General features: G+C 45.3%; 1 protein-coding gene across 2 annotated transcripts; it reads left to right on the forward strand.

Annotated features, from left to right (window-relative positions):
- Positions 1-3,339: 3,339 nt before the first annotated feature.
- On the forward strand, positions 3,340-12,563 carry LOC105036337 (uncharacterized). Of its 2 annotated transcripts, none has more exons than XM_073248350.1 (7): positions 3,340-4,445; positions 5,468-5,885; positions 8,291-8,439; positions 9,441-9,552; positions 9,647-9,725; positions 10,517-10,724; positions 11,867-12,096. In XM_073248350.1, exons 1-7 carry the CDS (start codon positions 3,479-3,481, stop codon positions 11,884-11,886), a joined length of 1,953 nt encoding a protein of 650 aa, XP_073104451.1. In that variant the 5' UTR covers positions 3,340-3,478; the 3' UTR covers positions 11,887-12,096. The 2 variants fall into 2 exon arrangements, with proteins under 2 accessions (XP_073104451.1, XP_073104450.1); XM_073248349.1 differs by having other exon boundaries at positions 3,344-4,445; positions 10,491-10,724; positions 11,867-12,563.
- Positions 12,564-14,213: the final 1,650 nt, after the last annotated feature.

The raw sequence follows: 14,213 nt of genomic DNA on the forward strand, positions 1-14,213 counted from the left end.
CCTCGCGAGTCTCTTCCGTTTTTCGATAACTGTTGGTGAAACCCCGTCACTTCGTCCGGACTACTACGGGAGCCGGGCTCCATCCGCGATTTCGGCAGCAAGAAAGATTTCGCCCGGACTCCTACGGGAGCCGGGCTCTGTCCGCGAGTTCTACAGCAAGGAAAAATTCGTCCGGACTCCTACGGGAGCCGGGCTCCGTCCGCTATTTCGGCAGCAAGGAAGACTCCGCCCGGACTCCTACGGGAGCCGGGCTCCGTCCGTGATTTCGGCAGCAAGGAAGACTTCGCCCGGACTCCTACGGGAGCCAGGCTCCGTCCGCGATTTCTGCAGCAAGGAAGACTTCGTCCGGACTCCTACGGGAGCCGGGCTCCGTCCGCGAGTTCTACAGCAAGGAAGACTTCGCCCGGACTCCTACGGGAGCCGGGCTCCGTCCGCGATTTCGACAGCAAGGAAGACTCCGCCTGGACTCCTACGGGAGCCGAGCTCCGTCCGCGAGTTCTACAGCAAGGAAGACTTCGTCCGGACTCCTACGGGAGCCGGGCTCCGTCCGCGAGTTCTACAGCAAGGAAGACTTCGTCCGGACTCCTATGGGAGCCGGGCTCCGTCCGCGATTTCGGCAGCAAGGAAGACTTCGTCCGGACTCCTACGGGAGCCGGGCTCCGTCCGCGATTTCGGCAGCAAGGAAGACTTCGCCCGGACTCCTACGGGAGCCGGACTCCGTCCGCGATTTCTGCAGCAAGGAAGACTTCGCCCGGACTCCTACGGGAGCCGAGCTCCGTCCGCGAGTTCTACAGCAAGGAAGACTTCGCCCGGACTCCTACGGGAGCCGGGCTCCGTCCGTGATTTCGATAGCAAGGAAGACTCCTCCCGGACTCCTACGGGAGCCGGGCTCCGTCCGCGAGTTCTACAGCAAGGAAGACTTCGTCCGGACTCCTACGGGAGCCGGGCTCCGTCCGCGATTTCTGCAGCAAGGAAGACTCCGCACGGACTCCTACGGGAGCCGGGCTCCGTCCGCGAGTTCTACAGCAAGGAAGACTTCGTCCGGACTCCTACGGGAGCCGGGCTCCTTCCGCGATTTCGGCAGCAAGGAAGACTCCGCCCGGACTCCTACGGGAGCCGGGCTCCGTCCGCGATTTCGACAGCAAGGAAGACTCCGTCCGGACTCCTACGGAAGCCAGGCTCCGTTCGCGATTTCGGCAGCAAGGAAGACTTCGCCCGGACTCCTACGGGAGCCGGACTCCGTCCGCGAGTTCTACAGCAAGGAAGACTCCGCCCGGACTCCTACGGGAGCCGGGCTCCGTCCGCGAGTTCTACAGCAAGGAAGACTCCGCCCGGACTCCTACGGGAGCCGGGCGCTGTCCGCGATTTCGGCAGCAAGGAAGACTTCGCCCGGACTCCTACGGGAGCCGGGCTCCGTCCGCGATTTCTGCAGCAAGGAAGACTTCGTCTGGACTCCTACGGGAGCCGGGCTCCGTCCGCGAGTTCTACAGCAAGGAAGACTTCGCCCGGACTCCTACGGGAGCCGGGCTCCGTCCGCGATTTCGGCAGCAAGGAAGACTCCACCGGATCCTACGGGAGCCGGACTCCGTCCGTGAGTTCTACAGCAAGGAAGACTTCGTCCGGACTTCTACGGGAGCCGGGCTCCGTCCGCGATTTCGGCAGCAAGGAAGACTCCGCCCGGACTCCTACGGGAGCCGGGCTCCGTCCGCGATTTCGATAGCAAGGAAGACTTCGCCCGGACTCCTACGGGAGCCGAGCTCCATCCTCAACTTCATCTACTGGTAAGCATTGTCCGGACTCCTACGGGAGCCGGACTTCGCTGTTGATTTTAATTGCAGGAAGACTCCGCCCGGATTCCTACGGGAGTCGGGCTCCGTCCTCGACTCCAACGGCTGCAGACAGACTTCGTCCGGACTCCTACGGGAGCCGGACTCCGCCCACGACCTCAACTGCAAGTAGACTTCGTCCGGACTCCTACGGAAGCCAGACTCCATCTTCTAGTCCGACTGCGGGAAGACCTCGCCCAAACTCCTACGGATACCGAACCTCGCTACCTACTCCAACCGAACTTCGGCCGACAAGTCTGGACCCCCTGGCAGGCCACAGTAACGGACAACACTGCTCCACTCCCTGCGGCGGACCCTACGCAGCTCTATTACTCCCTGGCAGACCGTATTAACAGCCACGATTCTGCTTCACTCCCTGCGGCGGACCCTACGCAGCTCCATTACTCCCTGGCAGGCCGTATTAACGGCCACAATTCTGCTCCACTCCCTGCGGCGGATCCTGTGCGATTCCACCACTCCCTGACGAGTCACGACAGCGGACGCCGCTCCACTCCCCGTAACTGATTCTACGTGGCGAGCCACGGCGATAGCCATGATCCCACTCTACTACCCTCCGCAATAAATTTCTCCTGGCTCTGGGCGGCCCACTACCAGACGGTTACAGGCGTCGCTATCAATTTGTTGTCCTCTCCGTCTATAAAAGGGGAATCTCAGATACGTTATTCCATAAGCTCTCATTTTTACCTCAAAACTCTGCTAAATTCTTCGTTCGAGCACTCCATTCTTGTTGAGGCAGAGAACTGACTTGAGCGTCGGAGGGTCTTGTCGGAGCAACTCCACCTCCGGTTTAGACTTTCTTTGCAGGTCCCGACAGTGACCGCGACTCCTTCGATTTCAATTTTTCTGGTGTAAGTAGATTTTTGCACCAACACATGTGAATTCGATTGCTAAATCAAATAGAATATTTTATGGTGTGCATTTGACATCTTAGACTATAATATACTTATGGATGATGACATCGAAGGAAGGGTAGCCATCAAATAACAAGCATACAGTTTCTGTCCGTATATAAATTGCTTAATGACCGTCCATCCTCAAGCGGCTCCGTAGAGGTGCACCTCACCCTACGCCACGGTGCCCATCCGTGCTGGCGACGTTAACGCTGCCACCACCAGATTCGATTCCGAGAATGGGTGGACACGTCGCATCCGCGTCCCACCGTGTCGGGCTCCCTGGTCCAACCGCGCCAACCGGACCCACGTTCCGGGCATTCCATTCCAAGGCGCTGTCCGATTTGACAACAAACGCCTGTCAAGGCAGTAATTTCTCGTCAAGCAGCGGGTGTGGCCGCGGGTTCGCAGTCCCATGTCTTTTAGTTTTACGCTTTTTTACTTTCGAGTCGTTTACATCCTAATTCCCAAGGTATTTTATATTATTTTTCCGAGTGTGCGGTCCCCGTCCTACTCGACGCCCGCGTCAGCTCATCCTCTGCGTTATCCAACACAATTTTTTTTTTTGTCAGTCTCAGAAAGGAAAGCGGAATAAAACGCACCGCCCAAAAGCCCGCCTCCATTCTCTTGTCATCTCTCTTTTTTTCCTTTCGGTGCCCCAGAGCTGTGTGGAGTGGAAACATGGCGGCCTCTCTGGTCTCTTGCAATCGGGCCGATAGAACGATGAGCGCCCTATAAGTGATGGTCTGCGGCCCCTACCCCTTGCTGAATTCCGTCAGGGATGCTCTCGGCTCGCTGGAATCCGGCCTCCGGCGTGCGTCCAAGAATCTCGAGTTCAATTCCGGCGACAAGAAACGGGCCCGGGTGGCCGATGAGACAAGGATACCATGGTCCTCTTCAATCACGAATCCGATAAAATCCTTTCCGGGAGCCCTCGATGGCGAGAAGAAGAAGGCGATGGATGGGCAATGCGCGAATTACTTGCAACTTGGGGAAGCCTGGTCCTTGTTGGTCCATGGCTTCGTCCAGGCCATTGCGGTCCCCTTTAAGTCCTCTAACAAGTGTTCCGCAGAGCACTACGGCCAGGAGGTAGTAGGCATGCCCCATGAATCCCCCTCTTTGGTTCTTGAATTGAAAGGATCGCAGCAAAATGGAGATAAGTGCGAGATCGTTTTGGCTTCAAAGAAAGAGGATTTCTTGTCGATAGAACTGCTTCTCGGCTATGTGAGTGATCATCTCGCACAAAACCTTCAGATGTTCGGCCAGAGGTGCAAGAAAAGCAATACAAACAGCTGTCGTGAACCGCTGGTTTCCGATTGTGGTGAACCTTCTAGATTTGATCATCTGGAGTTCATTAGGTGTTTTGAAGAGAAGAAAGCAGATGTCGATCTTTTTCTTGCAAATATAGGGATTGCCAGGGTAGGAGGAGGTGCTTTGGTGGGTGTAGCTTCTGCCAAGGGTGAGTGCGAGTTCGAAGCCTCCAATGGCAGTAGGAAAGGACCAGTTGGTATTTCACCACAGAAGATCACAAGTGGGTTCTTAAACATGTCGTTGTCAAATGTCGAGCGGTTGCGGTCCACACTTTCAGCTGTTTCCTGGACAGAGCTGGTTGAGTTAATCCCGCAGTTAAGACGATCCTCGAAAGAGCATCCTGATAAGGAGAAACTATTTTCTGTTCAGGATTTCTTCCGTTATACAGAAGCCGAAGGTATTAGTTATCTTTCATACTGTTTCGACCAACTTGTGATTAACCATAGCATTGTTAAACAATAGCTTTAGTCAAAATAAGACTGTATATTCACATTAACAGATATTTTTTCTGGCTTAAGCCAATGGAATGGAATTCAGAGAGGAAAATGTATTTAATTTTGGTACCATTTCTCAGAGGAAGAATTTGATAGAGCATCTGGGAATTATATAACTGAGATCAAGCAAGGCAGATTTATTAAAGGGTTATCAAGCTGCTAATGAGATTTTTGAAGGAATGGCATTTAAAAAAAAAAAAAAAAAAATTGTGGTGCTTGCCCTTGCAATCAAATTAGCTGACCTAAGGCCTTCTCTTTTGTGAAGTGGTTTTCAATATTTGGGACCTAGACTGTTTCATAAGGTCATCGATGAGAACTGCATTGCATGCGAAAATCCATTATGAAGGATATCTTAGAAGGATAACAAGTTCAAAATATTGATCAAGCTGAAAAAGAGTATTGGATACTCCATCTTCTGAAATCAGCTAATGTAATGAAGTTATCCAGAAGAAAACCTTGGTTTCTTATGCCAGCTGATATTACTAAGATAAACTGCGGCTTGTATACTTGATACAAGAAAGCTTGGAAGGGTAAAAGTGCTAAAAATTGATCAAATTATAACAGAGTATCGGACAACCCATCTTCCAAAGTCAGCTAATGCAATGAAATTATCCAGAAGAAAAGTTGGTCTCCCATCTCAACTGATATTATTGATTACATATAATGCAACTTCTTGTTTACTTGATGCTCTGTAACTTCATCAATCTATAATGACTGCCTCCATGTGACCCAGATTTCTGAAATTTCTTGGATATTGTTGACATAAACAATTTACAGAGTTTAATTCACAAACAGTTAGTGTGCTCATTGCCTCATATTCAGTTTTGCAAGTTACCTCATTAAGGTGGTTTCGAAATCGCATGCCTTCTAAATTTTGTGGCACTTGCATGATTGCATATGATTAATTTTTTAAAAATTGCTACAGGAAGGCGATTTTTTGAGGAGCTGGATAGAGATGGAGATGGCCAGGTAACACTTGAAGACCTTGAAATTGCTATGAAGAAGAGAAGACTCCCAAGGAAGTATGCTCGAGAATTTTTGTGTCGCACTAGAAAACATTTATTTTCAAAATCAATTGGGTGGAAACAATTTTTATCCTTGATGGAGCAGAAGGAGCCAACTATTCTTCGAGCTTACACTACTCTGCGTTTGAGCAAGTCTGGAACACTTCAAAAACACCAAATCTTGGCATCACTGAGAAATGCTGGCCTTCCTGCAAATGAAGATAATGCTATTGCCATGATGCGTAATCTGAATGCAGATGCTAGAGGATCTATTTCTTATAGCCATTTTCGGAATTTCATGCTGCTTCTTCCTTCGGAGTGCCTTGAAGATGATCCTCGGTATGCCAACATAAGTTTCCATATATGTGTATGTGTGTATATATATAGCTCCCTATGCATGTTTTCGCATTTCTGATCGGCCTAATTTTTAGGTTTCACTCAAAATCTTTTGTTTTCAATATAAATCTTTTATCTGAATGTTAAACAATAATAAATCTTTTGTTTTTTTTTGGTTGAATTGGTTAGGGTTCAGGGTCTAGAAAAAATGTTGGTCTGACAGAAAAGAAACTTCGAAAAAAATGTCTTGCAAACAGAAATAGATTCTGGTAATTGGACTTCAAATTTGTTGTGCATGAGTAAGTTTTCAAGAAAGATTATGAATGACATAGTCCTCATCACCATCCTATGGGTCCTGATGAAACCCACTGATTTCCTCATCAGCTTTAAGCAGGACTTCACACTACCGGGAAAGAGAAATCTAATCTTCTATGTTTTCTGTAAAGAAATGAGTAGAAAATTTTTTGTGAGTGAAGAATAACTTTAGCTAATTTGAATTTTGAACCAAGGTTCTGAAGATAATTTGACTAAGTTGTCTACAAAGGTGAGAAATGGCAGTCCTAGTTTCTATTGTACAGGTAATGATGTAAATTGCTGAAGCAGATTTCATAATTAAGCATGGCCTCAGACACTAGAGGGTCAAATCAAAGTTTGTAACTTTCCTATAATGAAACAATTAGCTTGAGAAGATGGATTTGTGAAAAATAACAAAATCCTGCTAAATTGAAGTAAGTTTTATTACAAGAAATAAATGGCTGAGACTTTACCGCCATCCCATGAGTTGCTTCTTCGAAGAACTTCTGTTAGGATTTGATGCCTCGAGATTCAGCCCACATTGAGCCCACAGCGAGGTTCGCGGCGAAAAATGGAGTCCAACGAGATCAAGATCACTTGAAACGGAACTCGGATGGAGGAGATACGAGCTTTTGAAGTCGGCACGATATTCGAGGCGGCGGAGGACCGCCGGCGGCCGCAGGCGGCGGCGTGCGGGACGCGCGACCCAGGCCCGCACGGGACGTGTGACCCACGCGGGCGGGCGGCCCAGCTGGTCGCGCGGCCCAGGCGAGCGCGCGGCCCACCCCCACGCGGGCCCGCGTGCGCGGGCCGGCCCAGGCCCAGGCGGCCTGCTGGCCCCTTTGCCCCGGTCCACGGCTGGGCTTGCAGACCGCGTGGGCGTTTCCCACGCGTTTCTCGCGGTCCACGGCACTATTCCGTGGACCGGAGCGCGATCGGACGGTCCAGAGAGATTGCGGTCTTGATCCAACGGTCCAGGAGATTTTTTGGCTTTATTTAGGACTCCTAATCCCTCTCTAATCAAGTTTAAACCTAGTTTTAACCCTTTAAAAGCCTGTGCGTGGAACAGTAAAGGGTGTGGTTGGTTTTCTCGCGCCGTACGAACCCGAGAAGAAAGAGAGAGGCGGAAGCGTTGCTGTGAGAGGAGCAGGGCTCCTGGACAGCGGTCGTCAGGCACTTTAGGGGTTCAGGGGGGTCTTCAAGAGAGAGAGAGCTTTTGTGAGGGGAACTTCAGGTGAGAGAGAATTGGGTGTACAAAGGTTGAGGGTGAGGTCTCCTCTTGTAAAATTTCTTTTTCATAGTGAAGTTTGCATGCCCCGTGGAGGCGAACCCTTTTGTGGTTGATCCACGTATTTTGATTGTTTTCCTTTTGTTTTGTTTCTTCTTTCTTCCTGCTGTATCGCGTGGTACTGAAAAGATCTTGGGAGATGATGTCCTGGCCAGACATCCATCCAACAACTTCTCCATGTTGACTGGCTTAATCTTTCTTGGCTTGGTAAATGTTCATATTTTAATAAATATGTCAAATCCTCAACTTCCACACTCCATATGTGATCTAACAAGCCTTAGCAGGATTCTAACTTTTGTTTCTCCTGCAAGACCATGTTCTTGCAACTTCAACAGTTGATAATTTAGTCACAAATCTTTTCTCTCCCCACTTGATACCATATCGAAAAATAATAATGCATAGCTGACATAAATTATGTAGAAGATTGTTTGTTCACTACCCTTTTTTGTGGTACAGAAAATATTTTCCTTCAGTTCATAATTGCTTCTGTTTAAACATTGAAGCTTGTTAATTTCTGATGGATGCACGATGAATCAGACTGACAAATTTGTTGTTGAGTATTTCTGTAAAGATATCGATTGCATTCTAATTAATAAGATTAGGCTTATTGGAACCTAAAATTTCTACCAAGAGAGTTGTCCTATCTCTATTATGATCATTAGTTATTACTGGAAATGTACCATGATAGTCATCAAGAAAATGTTGATGCAAGTCAAGACTTTAAGCTTTTTTTCACACATTTATCTGCTGAGAATCATCTTTTAAAGGTCAGGTTTTATAATTGGTATGCCCTTTGAGTATGATGTTCTCCATCAAATTACTACAGGAATATCTGGTTTGAAGCAGCCACAGTTGTTTCTGTTTCTCCACCTGTGGAAATAGCTGCAGGAGGTGTTCTCAAATCTGCATTGGCAGGAGGCCTTGCATGTGCACTTTCTACTTCTGTGATGCATCCTCTCGATACAATGAAGGCAACTCTCCCTCTCTCTTCCTCCCTCCACCCCCTCCCTCTTGCCCTTTCCCTTTTGCTTTCTTGCTTCATGTATGTGAATTAACTCATGGTCTTACATATACCTCTTGTTTGATTCTGTGAATGCTAGCCACCTCTTAGAATGGAAAAATGATTAAAAAAGATGTTACAGAATGGACTGATTGACCAAGTCAATTATCATGCAGTTTTAAACTGGATTTTAATCTGAGTTGCACACAGCATAGTCATTCATCCCATGATATGATATTTTAGTGGGCTGGAGCATCATCTCTTCTGTTAAGGTTCATCTTGTTTTCTTCCTAATTTGGGATAATCTGTAGGAAGGTTGAATTGATGTTTGTCGTTGTTTTAGCCATTTCATTACCATAATGGATTTTTAACTTTTGAAGCATACACATTTGTTTTTGGATCAGTAGGTACTATTCATACATGGGAGTAATGTTAGGTGGAAAGGCCTCTTGGAAAAATTCTAGTCAATTTTTTGTAAACCCTGCTCAGAATTAGACATTTATAAATTTTTATGTTTTCGTGTTTCAGATATGGCATGCATCACCCAACACCGATTTCAGTTCTCCATGTACATAGTCAATGCTTTTCATCAAAATTATCTCTTCGAACAATGCACCAAATCTTTGGATTCAGGCATGATATGTAGCAGCGTGACCCTCCAATATATGTTACTGTAGTAAAATGTCTTTGGATTTATCAAATAATTGTTGAGATACTTTATCTCATAACAGTTGTAATTTATTTCTTCTTTTTTGTTTAGCAGTGTGATGTTAGAACAAATGATTGACACATTTGATAGGCATTTTCACCACAAGGTTGTAGCAGTAATTGCTGCGTTTTGCTCTAGCCAGACTAGTTTCATTCTGAATATCAATGGTCTTATGACCATTCTCCAGATCCATTTCTTACTTTTTTGGTATATATGATCTCATGTTCTAACTGGGTCCGCTTTAATGGTTGTGGCTCTGTTAGACACGTGTGCAAGCATCAACATTGTCATTCCCAGAAGTAGTGTCAAAACTTCCACAAATTGGGCTTCAAGGTTTATACAGGGGTTCCATCCCAGCAATTCTTGGACAATTTTCAAGGTTTTTTCCCTCTTAACTCTCATTTGTTGGAGGCTGCCAGTACTCTGTGTAACTTTTGGAAGTCCACTGTGTAACTTTTTTTCTTTATTAACAGCCATGGATTGCGGACTGGTATATTTGAAGCAAGCAAGCTTCTATTGACAAATGTTTCCCCTACACTTCCGGAGATTCAGGTAGAAGATTTTGTTTCTATATTCCTAACTCATTACCCTAATAATTATGTTGGATTATACACCATGATCCTCAACTTTCAACTGTCCTCTATTAAACCATCTACCTTAGTTTTTGTTTTGGAAATTTTTATCAAAATATAATGAGTCTTCTTTACTGTGAACCTTCTTTGAAATTTTTGGACTGAGTTGGATCAACATCTACTGCTTGTTCTGTCCTTGCATCTAGGGACATATACCCAGATCATGAATTTTGTATCCAAGATTCACATTCTTATATTTTTGTTGAATGTTCTACACTTCCTATTTAACTTATACCAGGCCATATAGGGGTTTGTTGTAATATGTGTTGGTAAAAATGAAAGTAGTTGCCTCGAAAAAATTTATTATGAGGATAGATGAGAGAATGGATCAACCTAACATTGTCGTGCATGAGAAACTGGTGGCAAACTGTATGTGAAATAGTAAAAGTACGCAGCAAGCATAGCATGAAGTTAGAAACAGTGATGAAAAAGAAAAAGTGGGACTGTGAAAGCCTGTCAGTTTCTTATGCACTATTCCCTCGTATGCTACCATTCTTTACTTATTGGCAGACCTGCCTGTGCTTTTCTGAGGCATTTCCCCTGTGTTTCTATTTCCAGTGATTTATTTGTATTGGTTTAGAAAATGAATTTTCAAAGTGCTGTGTCGTAGGAAACGCATCCTAAAATATTTGTAAAAGAAGTGAGTGATGCAGATGCAATATTCTGAGATCCTACATGTTTTTAGGTTCAATCTTTGGCATCCTTCTGCAGTACAATCCTGGGAACAGCAGTACGGATTCCATGCGAGGTGCTAAAGCAACGACTACAAGCAGGCATCTTTCACAGCATGGGAGAGGCAATTGTGGGTACTCTGCACCAAGATGGTATCCAAGGTTTCTTTCGTGGGACTGGTGCCACACTTTGTCGAGAAGTTCCCTTCTATGTTGCTGGCATGAGTCTCTATGCAGAAGGGAAAAAGGTAGCTTCGTGTCTGGATAACTGTAGGATGCAATTCTTTGATATACTACAAGGGTATGCAAGTCCTCATTTTGTAACTGCATTTTGGTTCAAGACAGTTGCCTTTTAATCATATCCCACATACCTTGTTTTTGACAGCTTGTGTACTGATGATCAGATTAGCAGTTATCCAGTTCTTGTTAGACTTCCTGGACACTAATGGAAAAGATAGATAATTCCGGAGAACTGGGCCTTAATGGAAAGATAGATGATACCAAACAACCAGAAAATACATCAAGTTTAAGTTGTATCTGGCTTTGACCTTATAATTACTCATCCATTTATATTAAGAACCAGATTACCTCTATCTGCAGATTTTTCTTAGGCCCCCTCATTTGTTCGTCTTTGGACAAAATCTGAGTTGCTTTTCCCACCCAATGCCTCTTTCGATATTTATTTCAGATGTCCATGCTAACTTATGTGATTCTCAACTACTATATCTTCAATGGGGAATTTCTTATGCTCCTCTAGATTAATTCATTTCTGATGCTATTATTCCCTCTTTTACCAACTCTACCACTCATGAGCATCGACCCCCTTTTCTGCTCAACAGATTGATCCATACAACACTTATTGTCACCTTAGAAAGTTCATCAGTCAAGTTTCTAAGGTGTGCAGTTACCACCCACCCAAAAGCACATCTCTCATGTTCCTACCTCACTCAAATACTTTAGATCTCCCTCCCTACCCCTCTCTCTCTCTCTCTCTCCCACCCCCCCCCCCCTTCATCAATTTAACACTACATCAGCAGCCATTGACAGATGTCATAAAACTTTCATCTAAGAATATCAATAGTGGGTTAAGCTATGACGAGAGGTACATGTAAGTGTAATTCCTGGTGTCTTCTTTGCCTTTGACACACCTTGCATAAAATCCTATGGTGATGCAGCAAGATTGTTGGTTTCATTATAACATGTCATTACAACCTTCAACATCATACCAAGAAGTGATGCTGAAAGTTATGTTTATAGTGAATGCTTTGGAAGTCAGCAAACTGCATGAATACAGCTTCATATATGACCCATCATGTAAATACTTTTTCATTTCTTTCTTTTTATTGGAAGAAATTGTCTGTATGAATAATTATCTGTTTTGTACTTGAAGGCTGCCCAGAACTTTCTTAGGCGGGATCTGGAGCCTTGGGAGACCATCGTGGTGGGAGCATTATCCGGTGGTGTTGCTGCTGTTGTCACCACCCCTTTCGATGTTATGAAGACAAGAATGATGACTGCCCCTCAGGGCTTGCCGGTTTCAATGCAGATGGTGGCCGTCAACATTCTCCGTCAAGAAGGACTTCTTGGTCTTTTCAAGGGAGCTGTTCCCAGGTTCTTCTGGATCGCACCTCTTGGTGCAATGAATTTTGCTGGTTACGAACTAGCAAGAAAGGCAATGGACAGGACTGAGCATGCGATCAGCGAGCAGTGACGTGAGAACAGGTAGGGCAATTCCGGCTAACCCTCTCACTGTATTTAGGACAAGATGGAGAGGTTGCACCCATAACACAGCAATATGTGCTTCCATTTGAATACGTTTTTGCTCGTGTTTCATCGTTTAATTGCTGTAGAAGTTTGGGTTCCCGCGTTGCCACCCTTGTAGCACCAAACAAGAGGCCAAACATATATTTGAGAGAGCTAAATCAGTAAGCAACTTTTTTTATCTATGTACATAATATGCAAACACATGCAAGTTAGAATCAGTTCCATGTCATGGTCTACGCCCACCGATAGAAGGGGCTTTTTTATCTGCAGGATTAATTTTGAATAAACAGAATAGAATGTACAGGATTCCTGTGTTTGTTGTATGTCTACATGTTTACTTTTCCAAAGCATACTGCTCTTTCATGAATGGATTTCCAAGCACAGCTCTCTTTATACATGATTAATAAACAAAATCAAATACACAGGGTTTCTTTCAATGTGCAGTTTAGGCAACCACTCTTTGTTCCATGCCAATCTGTTGATGGCTGATGGACTTGGTATTCTTTTGCTCATTGTCATGGGATGGAAAAATTGCAGTTGCTAGATAAAATATCTTGAAGCCAAGAAAACTGGCCTTTTAGGAGAGGTGTAGAGGTAGAATGGGTAGCATGCTACCATCTTTCATATTTGAAAGTGGTTATGCATCTGCCCAAATTTGAGCTTCCTGTTGGAAATGATAAGTGTTCATTAAGAATCCTTCAATGGATCAAGAATAATGATACTCCCAGGTGCTGGACATCATCGTTTTTACTTGCATGGGACTGGAATTGGATCTCAAAGTTGGTAAAGCAATAGAAAGTATCATTATTCTTCATGCCTGATGGACATGAGCCTTATTTAAGTTGATGGGAGTCAAAAATCCTCTCCAATCTACACCAAAAAAAAACAAACAAAAAAAAGAAGTCCTCTCCAATGGGTGAGGTCGAGTTCAATCATCAGATAGACATGTATTGTGGAACGGCTAGTAATTGGATAAAATATAATTCTCAGCCATTCTCCTCCAAAATAAAAATGCTTCGTACCTCCATGTCCTCCTCCCAGGCCTTCACCCTGGTCGGCGCTGCCGCCATCGTCTGGTCGTCCATCGATTGGCAGGGGAACAGACCCAGTAGTGGGGGGCAGCCGGCGAGACAAAGGAAGTCGCTATCATGGCCTTCCGAGAATTTGAGTGCACCTCTACGTCCTCCTCCCAGGCCTTCGCCCTGGTCATCGCCGCCGCCGTCGTCCGGCCGGCCGCCGACGGGAAGCAGGCTCGGCAAAAGAAGAAGGAGCGGCGGGGCCAGGCAGGTGACGGCGGTGTGTGGTGCGCCCCAGATCAATCGGCCGCGGTGGGCTGGAGGGGTACACGACATACCAGATTAATCAGGCCAACGCGGGTCAACCGGCCCAGTGTTTTGGCCCAAAATTATTCGAATCATCAATTGGGTTTCAGATCGGGTCAAGCCCTGGGCTAACGTCTGGAGGGCCCGAGTTTTGTAAAGTTTTCGGACGGAAGCAAGCCCGAGGAAACAAATTTCGGGCCGACATTTCAGATCGGGTCAAGCCCTGGGCTAACGTCTGGAGGGCCCGAGTTTTGTAAAGTTTTCGGACGAAAGCAAGCCTGAGGAAAAAAATTTCGGGCCTGTCGGCCATGGTAAGGACCGGCCTAGAATTTGCTACTAAAAGACAGCGCCCCGGTGTAGAAAATCCAATGTAGTTGTTCGATTGGTCCACATAATCATCACTTTTTAATATGTATTTAATATTTATAATTTTATTTTTTTATTTAAAATTTTAAATAATAAAAATATTTTTCTTCTTTTAAAAAATAATTATGATATTCTATTCTACGATCAAATTATGACTTCGAAGTTATAATTTCATCGAGGCATATTTTTATCTAACCACTTTTCAATATATACTTAATACTTGTAGTTTTATTTTTTTTTTATTTAAAATTTTGAATGAAGAAAATATCCCTTCATTTCTAAAAA

Source organism: Elaeis guineensis, chromosome 14 (genome assembly GCF_000442705.2).
Source record: "Elaeis guineensis isolate ETL-2024a chromosome 14, EG11, whole genome shotgun sequence".
Classification (NCBI taxonomy): domain Eukaryota; kingdom Viridiplantae; phylum Streptophyta; class Magnoliopsida; order Arecales; family Arecaceae; genus Elaeis; species Elaeis guineensis.

Coding starts and splice junctions, on each gene's coding strand:
- LOC105036337 (XM_073248349.1), top strand. CDS start 3,479: ATGGTCTGCGGCCCCTACCCCTTGCTGAATTCCGTCAGGGATGCTCTC. Junction 4,446..5,467: donor CCGTTATACAGAAGCCGAAG/GTATTAGTTATC, acceptor AAATTGCTACAG/GAAGGCGATTTTTTGAGGAG. Junction 10,725..11,866: donor TCTATGCAGAAGGGAAAAAG/GTAGCTTCGTGT, acceptor TTGTACTTGAAG/GCTGCCCAGAACTTTCTTAG.